Here is a 14,187-nt window from a genome sequence, read left to right on the forward strand (position 1 = left end):
CAACATAAGCCTGTGCAGTCAAATGAAAAACACATTTTCCTACCTGAGGACAGCTTGTTTGATCACCCTGGAAAAGAGCAGCTCTGAGCTTTTGTCAATTTGTCTCTCAGGCTCTGAATAAACCACAGCAGGAGGGTTTGGCTATATTCCAATATGGGATGGTAAAAGTGGAACAAAGTAGAGAAAATCCTCAGGACTGTCTGTGTTTATCCATCTGTCAGACAAACAGACATGAGATCAACTGACTGCCCAAAGTATGATCACTAAATGATATGAATGTAGATTTATAAGCTTTCATATCCATCTGTAGATGAACTAGTGATGAACATATGGAGGCAAACGTATCCTTAATATCTTAATGCAAAGCAGCCGGTAGTATTTGACACTACATGCATTAAAACAAAGAGTAATGAAAGCCATTTGGGCTACAAAAGATATGTGCACTGATACTTAGCAGTGGGAATAGATGATAGTGGTGAAACCGAGCACATTTCATATTAAACCGTATGGTTTTAAAATCTTGAATGTAAAATCATTTCCCAACAAAGCCTGAGCCCATCACAAAGCTCCAGCACGATTAACTGTGTCAGGAAGAATTCATTCAAGTTTGATTAAGTGGCTAATGGGGAAAATTGTCTCCTATTATACCATCATCTGCACCACTTCCTGTTAAATCCTATTATTAGTCATTTTCATCTAATTCAGGCTGATATTTGTTTGTTGTTTCATTTAATACAGTTTGGTTCTCTGAACATGTCCAGGTTGATGTGCATATGTGTCTAAATGAGGATATATCTGCTAATAAAACAGGGAACCTTGGGATTTTAATCCTTTGCAGACCATTTACATGCACACAAACCTATAGGGAAGGGAACACCCCAACGAGGCGTTTGCAATATGGTGAAAAAAGGGATACGCTATGTGTGAATGCCTAATGGGTTTACAGCTGGGTGCTTGACCCAGATTAACTTTGTGGGTTTGAGTTGAGTAAGATGGAAGGTCTAACTTAATTGCTTGTGCTTGGGTTTGTTTGTCTCAAAACCCAACCCTCAGCGGCATGCTGAGCATACTAGAAAGCCCTCCAAAGATATGGTTCTTAAATAAAAATCTTTCAAGGGTAGAATTATCTAAACAAAGTCTCTCAGCGTGCCTATTGAAGGTTAGGAAAAGGGCTGAATTACTTTAGTATTAACCCAAGCAGAGGAATAAACCGGCACAAATGGCTGCCAGCCGTAGAAAGCTGACACATGCAACTTTCTATAAGCATTAAAAAACTAACTCAGCCTCAAAAAGCCCATTTCATTAAAACCTTGGCACATACAGTTCACCTCCCTTTTGTGACTTGTGCCAACGGCGGTTAAGAGGGGATCGGCACCCATTATAGTTCACAATACTTTCCCCCCTGCTGCTCGACCTCAAATAACTTGTTCATGGTTGAGAGAGAGAAAAGAATGAAGGAAGGAAGGAAGCAGTAGGAAGTAGACACAATCCAATAAGGCCTCATATAAAGTCTTATTTCCTCATCGGGTGGAAGCTCTCTTCTGCCCCTCTCTTCTTCTATCAGCTGATAAACATCAGTTCTCCGTGTCACCCGATGTGTCGTGACAACGCGGCCCTCGGCGGAGGCATCACTGCCCGAGTCATACGATCTGAACGAGCGGAGAGAGGTGCTGACGTTTCCCATCAAAGTGCCGGCAGAAGACGAGCAGACAGTGACAGCGACGATGAGACGTGGGACGCAGAGCGAGACCCCGGAGACTGTAGGAAGCAGAGGCTGAGGTCAGGAAGCTGCTGTGTTTCCAACTAGCATGCATGTTTCTGCTGGGGAAGAAACCACCACGGCAGAATGTGGGTCACTCGCCCTGGCTTTCACTGCGCTTTCCCTCCAGCCTTTATTTGGAGCCTTTGAATACTGCATGCTGTACTGTTTCCAAGGGCATTGTACCATGCACAGAGTTGGGAAGTAGAGGAGTACAAATACTTTGTTACTGTACTTAAGTACATGTTTCAGGTATCAGTACTTTACTCCACTACTTATTTTTCTGACGACTTTTTACTTTGACTTCTTACATGTTGAACACAAATACCTGTACTTTCTACTTCTTACATGTTGAACTCAAATACCTGTACTTTCTACTTCTTACATGTTGAACACAAATACCTGTACTTTCTACTTCTTACATGTTGAACTCAAATACCTGTACTTTCTACTTCTTACATGTTGAACTCAAATACCTGTACTTTCTACTTCTTACATGTTGAACCCAAATACCTGTACTTTCTACTTCTTACATGTTGAACTCAAATACCTGTACTTTCTACTTCTCACATGTTGAACTCAAATACCTGTACTTTCTACTTCTTACATGTTGAACCCAAATACCTGTACTTTCTACTTCTTACATGTTGAACTCAAATACCTGTACTTTCTACTTCTCACATGTTGAACTCAAATACCTGTACTTTCTACTTCTTACATGTTGAACTCAAATACCTGTACTTTCTACTTCTTACATGTTGAACTCAAATACCTGTACTTTCTACTTCTCTCATTCTCCAAACAGCTGGTTCCTTTAGTCTGAATGTGTGTTTGGTGCGTGATCATTATTCTTTAGAGTCATTGCGTGCCTATTGATTTGAACACGATCCGTGTATCCATCATTTCCTGGTCTTCTCTAAAGAAGAGGGACCAATGGAAACGTTGTCATGTTGCCGTTGTTCAGCATGGAAACATTCATTAGCTAACAATGACATTATTGTTCTATTAATATAAAGGGAGGTCAGGTACTCTTTAAAACAGCTGCTAGTTATGGGGACTTTTTACTTAAGACCATTTAAAAGCCTCTTTACTTTCACTTGATTAAAGAAGTTTAGTCAGTACTTCTACTTTTACCAGAGTATTTTTAAACAGGAATATCTGTACTTCTACTTGAGTTAAGAATGTGTGTACTTTCTCCATCTCTGATCGTGCACATAGATGAGCAACAGGGATGTGTCTACTTCATCGGAAATGTCATGAGTCACCGAAATTTCAATTGGCAGATCGTCACTTTTTCTGCATCGACATGCATGCAGTGCAGGTTAAGCCTCCTACATGACCTTGTGTGCGAGTCTCCACATGAATAAACCAGGGGACACGGAATTTCTGGCTGCCGACCAGCTGCAGCTCTTTAGCAAAACAGGGTTAGTTCCAGAACAGAGGAAATAATTATCATTTCCCTGGCACTGGGGAAGGTTAGGGCTTGCTTTTGTGCTTCAGTTGAAATATAAATATCCCTACAGCCCCTAAGATACGTAGCGTTTGTCGTGAGAAAAAATCTGCATTTATTCCCAGGACAAATACTTCTGCAAAAGTAACAGTATTTTTGGGCTCCAACAAACAGTGTTTATTTTGATTTATGTATTACTCATACATTGTCCATACATTTACTTTGTTCAGAATACAACGTCATGATTTTACATACAGTATAAATAATTAAAGATAAAGAAATCCTGCTTTATCGTATTTCTTGAATTCTAAAACAACGGGGCGGGAGACACTATGGGCGAACCGATCCGGCCTTTCTGCGCGACTGTCACTCAAATGCAGGACATCGTCTCAATTTGTGGGACGTGGGACAAATAATAAAAATACACACACACACACACACACACACACACACACACACACACACACACACACACACACACACACACACACACACACACACACACACCACACACACACACACACACACACACACACACACACACACACACACACACTATAATTACTGTGAAATCTGCCTATTATGTTTTCGTCATTATTACAACAAATACACACTTGCAACTGATAACACTGGCAATGATTTTATATTTATTAGACTATTAAAAAACCCACGCGTCCAACGCCCACTACACCACTGGTTATTATCCCATAAAACACAAATAAAACATTTGTTGGCCTATGAGACCTTGTTTTCCCTGCTATGCTATGACATGCATTTAAGTGAATACATCTTCACTGAGAAAATACTATGAAGACATTACAAGCATCTTAGAAATGATTCATCGGCCAAAGCTTTGTATTTAGTGCGGACAGGGCCGATGTGTCCTTGAAGGGAGACAGATCGTCCGAAGAGTGACGGCAGAGTAAGACGACATGTTTATGTTTTAAAGATTTAGTGAGATTTATCTCTGTTTCTGTTGATGCTTAAAGCAGCTGCTGGCTGCAGGTCGAAATAAAAAGCAGAGGTAAAGGGCGGGGAAACCCAAAACAAGCTAAAGGTGGCTAATTCAGTTCAGCTTTATATCACTAAAATAACCACATTTGACTATATGTAGTTATTTGAGCAGTTGTTCACATAAACACAATCTGAGGTCTCTGCGGTCCTGCCTGACCCTCATCATATTACTTCCCTGATGGCTCCCACAGGATTATTGACATCCTCGTGGATTCATCTTCTTATTACAGACACATGCATTTCCAAACATTTGGTCTACCTAAAATGTATTATCTCTTGGATTTACACACGGCATCTATTGCACGTCTGTCCGTCCTGGGAGAGGGATCCCTCCTCTGTTGCTCTCCCTGAGGTTTCTCCCATGTTCCTTTAAACTGTGGGTTTTCTCTGGAAGTGTTTCCTTGTACGATGTGAGGGTCTAAGGACAGAGGGTGTCGTATTGTCATACTGATATTCTGTACACACTGTGAAGTCCACTGAGACAAATGTAACATGTGTGATATTGGGCTATATAAATAAACATTGATTGATTGATTGATTGATGAATGACGCTTTACAAAACGACAAGTGAAGCACAATCTTAAGCTAATTTTCATGACTACCATAAGTAACACAAACCACTGACAGTAATTATACATTCATTATATTACTTTTCTTTTACTGTCAACGTAGATTTGTCGATAAAGCTTATTAAACCGGATAAGCAGGTTCAATTAAATATCACAGCCAATGACTTTAAACCATTTTCAAGCGAAATTATAATGCAGTTTTAGTGAAATCCTTTGATATCATTGATATTATTCAGCTGTTTTGCCCTTAGCCTTGGCGCTAAGCAACATGCACAAAATATTCTGGTTTTGTGTGAATAGCCATTAAAAATGAATTCTCTTTTTCATGCTGCTTTCAAAATGTGCATCGTTCACATACTTATTTAACCTTGTGTACAGAGCCAAAACCTGTTGATATCTAAGTCCTTCATAACATAAGCAGTTGTGTTTCTCCTTCCAACTAGAAATGTGCACTTTTACTTTGGGTATGCTCTTAAGCTTTGCAAACGGTTGGATATAACTTTGTGTACAATGCACAGAGTTGATATCAATGGCATAGTTGGATCAAATGTCTCAAGGCTCCTAAAAACCCAAATATTATCTGCATATCTCTCATGTCTTAACCCCGAAAATACATTCAGAGTAAGGTCTGATTTGGAATATCGACACAGAATTAGCTTTTTATGTGATCACTTTCAACTTTGAATTATTGTCATATTCAGAATAATATTAATAAGATATTAGTGTGCACATTAATGTAGTGTCTGTTTCTGTCTGCTGCACTTCTCATATATCACTCAATACATGATTGTATTCAGTGCAACGGCACTGAATCCTCTATTTACTCCAAACAAAACGAAATTATATTAAAATACAAGTGGTTATAATATTAGTTTGCAGCACGAATATTAATTACTTGTATTCTGCAAAACAAGTACATAATGATCGTCTTTAATGAAGCGAGTTTTGATGGAGTCTTCTTTTGCTTCTATATATAAATGTGTGATTGTGATAGAAGGATATTAGAAACAATCAAAGGCTGCATAATGGTTTTAAATAACATTAAGAGCGACAGAAGCTAATGTAGAGAAACAACATCATTTTGCAACCTGACACTCTCATGCTATACATATCAACCATTAGAAACACTTGTAATGCCAATCTCTCTGCACGACATGAGCTCAAGTGGTCCGGTCCTGTCCTCATCTGCAGGAACAAATCAAAGCTCTTCAAAGCTGGGCGAGCAAAAAGGAAATACAATTGATAGCGCTAACGGGAGAGTTGAGATGAAAAACCTTCTGATTCATCTTTCAACACGCTCCATCTTTAATCATCTTCCTCGATGCGACTGTTGGCTTCACGAATTTTTGAATTCACACCCCACAGAGCGGCCTCACTCAGGAGGTTTGATGCCAGGCTTTCTTCTCCCTGCCCCATGTCTTTATTAACCCTCCTGTTTTATCACTCCTCATTTCCATCCCTGCAAGAGACAGAACTACAGGGGGTTCGCTGGATGCTAACATGGTCAGCTAAATGTTTCAAGAGGCAGGGGATATGACAAAAGCCTTCCACTTGTACTACAGAGCCTGTAGCTTTGTCACACCACGCCTCGACTGACCCATTCCCACTACTCTGTATTCTGTGATTTAATGAACATCTGTTACAGTTCAGAACACTCCCAGGCAGAGACGCTGTGTTTTCTGAAGCTGTGTGAGAATATCATGAGGCACTTTCACACATATTTCCCCCACTTTAGTTCCGAAACGTTGCGTTCACACCAAACAAATCCGGAACTAAAATTAGCTCTGGAGAAGCTTTTCACCCCCTTTTCCGTCCCTGCTAGAGAGCAGGGACTTTCGTGGGAGAAAAAGGTTCCTATGTCTGATTGGCTGGGCGGATTGCAAACCACGCCCCGTAAAACTCCCCAAAAAGTTTTGTGAAGCCGCCATTTTATTATCCTCGCATTAGCATTATTAGCATTAGCATTAGCCCCGCGCACCAACGCAGAGAGACTAACTTATGACAACACAAAAGAAAACATGGGAGCGGTGGAGATGAGGAGGTGTCGGCGTTCTGGCGATTTACTCTGAAGGCTTCAGTAGAAGCTGCTGGGAGTCCCAGCAGCTTCTACTGAAGCCAGTCCCTAACTCTGGGGACTTCCGGCCGGAGACTTCCGACCGGGGACTTCGGGTGGCAGTATACGCCGTGAAGTTGTTTGCAGCCTGCCAGTAAACCCAATGCAGAAGAAGACGAAGTGACGTCAGCGGCTCATTTGCGTAATCTTCCCTCAGGGAACTTATTCCGGTGTGAACGCGATCTTTACTTAGTTAGTACTGAGTTCTCATGAACCTTTGCGGGAAAAGTACTATGGCTGATATTAGATTATGGCTTTAAAGTGAGGGGGAGTCTTCAAGATCTAAGAAGTGTTGCTCTGACGGTGTGAAGACACATGCTTGAGATTCATGGGGGTGGGGCTTTTTGATAATGAATGGTTAGCACTCTGGCTTCGAGGAGGAGGAGGAGGAGGAGGAGGAGGAGGAGGAGGAGGAGGAGGAGGAGGAGGAGGAGGAGGAGGAGGAGGAGGAGGAGGAGGAGGAGGAGGAGGAGGAGGAGGAGGAGGAGGAGGAGGAGGAGGAGGAGGAGGAGGAGGAGGAGGAGAGGAGGAGGAGGAGGAGGAGGAGGAGGAGGAGGAGGAGGAGGAGGAGGAGGAGGAGGAGGAGGAGGAGGAGGAGGAGGAGGAGGAGGAGGAGGAGGAGGAGGAGGAGGAGGAGGAGGAGGAGGAGGAGGAGGAGGAGGAGGAGGAGGAGGAGGAGGAGGAGGAGGAGGAGGAGTGGGATAATTGCTTTCAATATACACACAAAAAGCTTCCCATCCAAAATCACTTACCGAGAGACGGGTCAGAAACAAGTCAGAATTTTTGATATTGCTAAGTGGTTTTAAACAAATGAGGACTGTGTCTTGATATTAAAAAAAAGTTCAGCTGTTGTAAAAGCTTTCTGTTCTTTTACTCCTGAAATTAAAGACACAAGGAAAACCTGCGGCGTATAAATCCTGATGGGTCAATACATTTATTTCAAGGTATTTTATTTGGAAATAACTAATATAATCCATCCACAGCCAGCCGGTCTGCTTCTTTCTGTTGATTTTTCATTTGCATGTGCCTTGTAACAAAATGAAAGGTATACAAATATAAAATGAATATTATATTTTGATATAATGGTTAGTTTTATCTGTAAATAAGCTTTCTTTTAGTCTGAAAAAGGTTTCCCCACCATTTCAATGCAACTATGACCACCAGAAGAATCCAAAATTGCACTCTCTCAAATGATATGGTAGTAAAGGGTAGTGTGAAGGTCAATTGGGTATAATGCATGTTCATTTGGAGGTGTAGCTGTAAAGATATATAAGTATCTTGATTTATAAATGCATCAGTATGCAGGTTTAATCAACGGGCAAAGACACAGGTCACTGTTGAGATGTCCAACACATTGTTTTGATTATAAAAAAGAAAACGTGTCACCAAGTTTTGAGGTTTTTGTGTCGTCCCCTTTAGGGGTTAGATGTGTATTAATAGTAATCCACTTACACTGAGATGTGAGGAATCATTATTAATAAACCCTTCCTGCAGGGAGAATGTTACACTCGCTTTCCCTCGGAGCATATTGAGTCATTGGGGTTAATTAATATCCCGCATAGCTCTGAATTTCACTCGTTACGATTTTCAGTTAAGATTACAACAATCATATTTACTGTGTGTTTCATCATTGTTGCTGAGACAGTGGGTAATATTGGGTTCCTCAGTTATCCTGCTGCTTTCCCGCCTACGAGCAGGAGAAAAGAAAACGTACTTTCCTTAAGCTTTGTCAAGTAAACAATCATTTTGTTCCATAACGCTGAACAACCGAGCAGAGAGAAAGCAGCGTCTTGCTCCCTCAGCTCCGTTAGGCAGAGGGTCAAACTCAGAAATTCAACACGGCCAAATATCATTTACTGCAGCCGTGATGATGCTCTGAGTAAACAAGAAACCATTTCAAGCTGATAGGAGTGTAGGAGGAATGATAGAGAAGTAGAAAATACAACAAGAAGTAGCAAAGTGATACGACTAATGGCTGTTGTTTGTAAGATAATATCATGACACTTTACTTTACTCTTATTCCTTTCATTTTAAATGATGCTCATATTGTGCATATATGGCCCAAAACCAGGGGAAGGTAGTGTTCCTGCAGACATGAGAAGTCCCTAAAGTGGCAACACATATATCTACAGGCTATATGCAGGAATCCTGAAGTCAAATTTAAGACCTTTTTTAAGACCCTTTCCGTACATTTTAAGACCTCATCGCCACTTGGAGTTTTAACCGGTTACCTTGGCGACACACTTTACCTCACATTGACTATAGACAGTATTGATTGTCCTTCCTCCTTATCTTCCAACCATTTGGACGCAGACTTGCATTTCCCCATAACGATGTTGTTTAACAACCGGCGTAAACGGAGCTTCGCGCTATCAAGCAGTGAGCGCGCGATGTCCTGTTCAGATGACGTCAAACCCAACGGGATGCCATAAATAAACTACAGAATCACACTACACACCTACGCCATGATTACATTCAGGCACACTGTAGAATACAACCTCTTTGGACCATTTATATACTTATTGAAAACAAGCTATAAAATGTAACACCTTGGAAAATGCCTTTTCATACTTTTTAATAGCCTTCATTTTCGCTACATTGATTGATCAACTTTTTATACTTTTTAAGACCCCGCGGACCCCCTGATCTAGTTTCAAAATGTTAAATAACACTGCAAAACATGATGACAGTGTGAAAGGGGATGCTCATTATGAAGAACCTGTAGAGAATAATCACCAAACTACTCCCTCTGGCTTTACAGACCTCACAAGTGAGTTCAGCTCATTGTTTATCCGTCTGTCCGACAACTTTACTGTTCTGGTTCCCTCCCACCACTTGTTTACAGCCACACACATCAGCAGTGTACCTCTAAAAACACTGTACACTACCTACTCAACAGCAAACAGCAGTTAGCAAACAGCTGGTGAACATCGTGGAAACACCTGAAGAGTCCCCGAGGAGATGGAGGGGACCAAACATGGAGCAACAAGGGAGTTTGAAGTGATGATGGTGGGAGTAATGGACGGTAACACTGATGATACCCAGTCAAACAGACCTTTATAATCACATCGAATAATAATAATCAAATGAAAATGAAGGATTCTGACATTTTCTGGCTGTATGAATGATCTCTATTATTTTAGATTGACGGTATGTGCTCATAAAATGCAGACATGTTGAATGCATCTGCAGTCTGAGAACAAATTGCATACGTTTCAATTCAATTCGGCCCTTTTATTCCAGCACTAAAGAAGTCAACTGAATACATTAAATACTCTTTTAATGCCTTTTCATAATTCATCATGGTTAATGGCGGAGCGTTTATTGATTTCACTGATGTTTTGCAGTTATTCAAACATAATGAGAGTATCCTTCATACGGCATGTTAAATATTTAGCAAAGGTTTCTTAGAAAATAATAAGCAGTAAGCACCAGCTGCATGTTGCCGTAGTCACACAGACATGTGCACCGTTTAATAAGTCAATGTGAGAAATAATCAATTCTATGTTTGCCCATATTAAGGTTTCAGTATGGCCTCTTTTATAATACTGAATATTTTAGAAATTCACTTCAATATGTGATCAACAAACTTCAACCTGGGTGACTCAGGCCTTGTGCTTTTAAACACAAAATGCTTTGAGCTGCACTTCACTGCACACTATTCATACAATCCTGTCCTCAGAAGAGATACTAAATAAGAACTCCCTGGGTGTTAAGCCACCACTTCAAACAGTGACCGTACAGAGCGGCTTTACTTTAACCTGTCGTCTCCCTTTTATCTCACCTGACTTTAATTACTCCTGGCACATCACTGCTGCGCTCAGTAAAGGAGAAATTAATGAGAAGGATAAAATATGTGATTACATGCTCATTAGGCTCCTTAGTCATACAATGAACACAAATGGCGTTGCTATGCATGTGCTGGAAAGACGGAGAATATTACATTAATTCGTGTTACATAACGTTTGGCATCACTTACATACTCATGTGCCTTTTGAAAATGCCGCAATTAATTATGAGGTACTGTAAAACCCTAATTATGCTGCTTTGAATGAGGCTGATTATGAAGACTGTGATGAAGACATCCCGTGCTGTGATAATTGTTTCATTAATGAAGGGCTATTTGGACGTTTAAAACCCATATTTCTTATAAGCCTTTCCAGTGGGGACTTCACAAGATGCAGCATCCACACTGCAGAGCTTTGTTTACATGCAGCACTACAGCCTTAAGCCTGAGCCTTGGACAAATTGCAGACGATTATGTGTGAGCATAACTATAAAGGGAGATATAACACTGCAGTTCATGACAGCAGGGAAATGACTAATGTTGTCTGAGTTCTACCAGGAACCAGGCAAATCATTCATTCACCAATAACTCTTGTGTACATGATTGCATGGAAACAGGAGCGTTCTTAGAATGAGCTTCTGCTGTGCATGTAAACAGCTTGATCATTATTTCCCCCCCTAAAGGGTAGACGTGTGAATGCAAACACATTACAATTGACATTCAGGATGGAATGAACTTGGAAGCAATCAGGAAACACAGAGCGTCTCATCAGTATACATGTAAAGGAGACTTACCTGAGGGTGAACTGCTCCACAGTGGAGTTAGGCATCAAGTAGAGGGAGATTTGGAGCACTTCCCCCGGCTTCAGGGGCTTTTCGGGCAGCCTGAGGAACATGTTCTTGTCCAGCTGCTTGTCCACCAGCAGCTGCTCCTGGCTGGCCTGGTAGAGGCTGATGCTCCCGATGCGCAGCAGGGGGTGCTGTGACAGAGGTTCTCCCCTGGAAGCACCTCCACCCCTGTGCCCTAACCCCTCAATGCACTCCCCGTCCACATTGGGCCCGTGCAGGGTGTAGTAGAGCTCCGCCTGCAGGGTCTCACTGGTCAACCCGTCCAGGAGCCCGTCCGTCGAGCCTTTCCTCCGACCCAGCGGCGCCACGTTGGTGTTAAACCAGGACGGAGGTAGCTCCAGCTGCGCCAAACACTGCGCCAGGTTGCCCTTCATGCGGCAGGACGTTTTAATCTCACGCACATCCCGGAAGGCGTGCAGACGGACGCAGGGAAGCTTGTCCTGAGCCTTGAAGTCGTCCCAGTCGCGCCCGGCGATGTAGAAGAACACCTGCAACGTGGGGTTGTTGGAGAACACCCTCGCCTGGACAATAAACGCCCGCACCTTCCAGTTGACCGTCAGCTGTCCGGGGATATCCAGCGGACTCGTGGGCTGCAGCAACTCTTTGGACAGAGCCTGGTCCCGGGCAAAAGGCCCAAAGGTTATGTTGATGGCAGGGAGCTCTTTTGTCTGGAAAACCACAAAACTCTCCGAGCGCTGCAGCGGGTGTCCAGAGCTCGGGTTGCTCCTGCCGCCAACTGTTGGTCCTGAGATCTGAGCCTCCCGTAGGAAGAAGGCCAGTTGTGCGTTGGACATTTTGAAGTTGGCGGGAAGGTACACATTGGGAGGCGAGGGGTTGGCCGTCACTGCTGAGAAGCTGAGGAGAGCATCTGAGCTGGTGGGAGAGATTTTACCTGCAAGAGCTGTGGAGAGAGGAAGGAGAAAAGAGACGTTACACATTGTAATGCAGCCTATTTTTTAAACAGAGAGAGAACAAAAATATGTAGAAAAGAGAGGTTCATGAACCCAAACGATGAGAGCAGGAAGTCACCGCTCAGTTAGCCGCGGAGAGTAAAGGGGAGAAGGTCAACACACACTAATCACATGATAAGTGGTCAATACATGTCAAGCATCCAGAGCACAGGCTACTCCATGAAACATGTTGAAATGATCAAACTCCACGTGAGCTTTGACGTAGCTGCACTATTCAACAGTTTGAACAGGAACACAAAGCTGTTGAAATCTTCAAGATACAAACTAACAAGGGATATGAAAGTCTGAACTACAGGATAAACAAGAAAACGTGTGTCCGGATAGTGCATAGGCTAAACGTGGTACACTGCACTGCACTTGTTGCAAAAGACGAGCCAACATAGCTTACGACAGTGAAATCAAAGCAGGACAAAATCATCATACGGAATAGGTCAGAATAAATGTGACATACTTATCAAAATTACCCAGAGCTGAGTAACAAAACATAGTTTCCTGTCCCCATGGTCCAAATCATAGATTAAAAGTCCCATATTCCAACTGGTGTTATCATTGAGATCGCATCCTTGAAGAAATAAATCTCTTTGGATTCCCCCTTAAAAAAAGAAAGGTCCTCTTCAGAAGGTTTGTGACTCGGCAGGCACTCCGCAGAAGTTTTCTTTCTGTTGTTTCTCTTTAAAGAATCTTTGTCATGAGTTAAATGAGTGCGATAGGAGAAAAAAAGAGGCAGTATGCTCCAGCAGTTCTTCACTCGGTCTCGTAACTGGCTTACAAAGGTCCCAACGAGGCTTCTTGAACTTGTGCTTGTCTTATTCCCGGTGGTTCAGGTCCCGGTTTAAGAGGTTCAGCCCCGTGCAGTAGCAGCTCTTTCAATCCCAGACTGAGACCCAGGACACACTCTGATAGACAGGCTGAGCCTCCTCCCGGTTGGTGGGCTGCACGGGAACTATAGACAAAGCCTTTGACGCCGCCCCATCTTGCCACACCTAGTCTCTCTACTCTATAATCACCATTTTGGCTCCCGGTCAGAGCTAAGACACACAGCCCCTCAGAGGACCTGACTTACACACACACAGACACACACACACACACCGACACACACATGGAGGCGAAAGAAATAACACTCTCCAGCTCGATTCATCCTCTCCCTCTGGACGTGTTCAGGCAGACTCTTATGTGTGTGCGTGTGTGTGTGTGTGTGTGTGTGTGTGTGTGTGTGTGTGTGTGTGTGTGTGTGTGTGTGTGTGTGTGTGTGTGTGTGTGTGTGTGTGTGTGTGTGTGTGTGTGTGGGTGTGTGTGTGTGTGTAAGGGCTGTGGGTGTGTGTGTGTGTGTGTGTAAGGGCTGTGGGTGTGTGTGTGTGTGTGAGGTGGGGCGGGGGATGGATGTATTGCTTGAATGCCTCCAGGCAGAGAGAGCGAGAGATCGAGAGTGAGAAGGAGACTGTGAGAGGGAGGGATTAGGTAAAGATTATTGATGAATTAGCCTAGCTCCCCTTCCCTTCTCCTCCTACTTCTCCTTCTCTCCCCACCTTCTCCTCCTCCTCCTCCTCCCCCCTCTCGTCTCCCTTAGCCCCATGAGAAATCTGTGAGAAATAGGGGATACCGGCCGGAGGGGGAGGGGTATCAGGTCCGCCCTCCCTGCTTCACTCACATGTGCCTGGAATTCCCATAATAAAAGA

The 14,187-nt window shown here is 42.9% G+C and overlaps 1 protein-coding gene across 1 annotated transcript; it reads right to left on the reverse strand.

Moving 5' to 3' along the window:
• Window positions 1–1,279: 1,279 nt before the first annotated feature.
• LOC117551343 (transmembrane protein 132E-like) lies at window positions 1,280–13,696 on the reverse strand. The gene is made up of 3 exons (XM_034224187.1): window positions 12,963–13,696; window positions 11,487–12,441; window positions 1,280–1,758 (listed from the first exon to the last, which is right to left on the reverse strand). The coding sequence occupies exons 1-3, from the start codon at window positions 13,039–13,041 to the stop codon at window positions 1,641–1,643; spliced, it is 1,152 nt and encodes a 383-aa protein (XP_034080078.1). The 5' UTR covers window positions 13,042–13,696; the 3' UTR covers window positions 1,280–1,640.
• Between the last annotated feature and the right edge of the window lie 491 nt (window positions 13,697–14,187).

This window comes from Gymnodraco acuticeps, unplaced genomic scaffold (assembly GCF_902827175.1).
Source record: "Gymnodraco acuticeps unplaced genomic scaffold, fGymAcu1.1, whole genome shotgun sequence".
Taxonomy (NCBI): Eukaryota; Metazoa; Chordata; class Actinopteri; order Perciformes; family Bathydraconidae; genus Gymnodraco; species Gymnodraco acuticeps.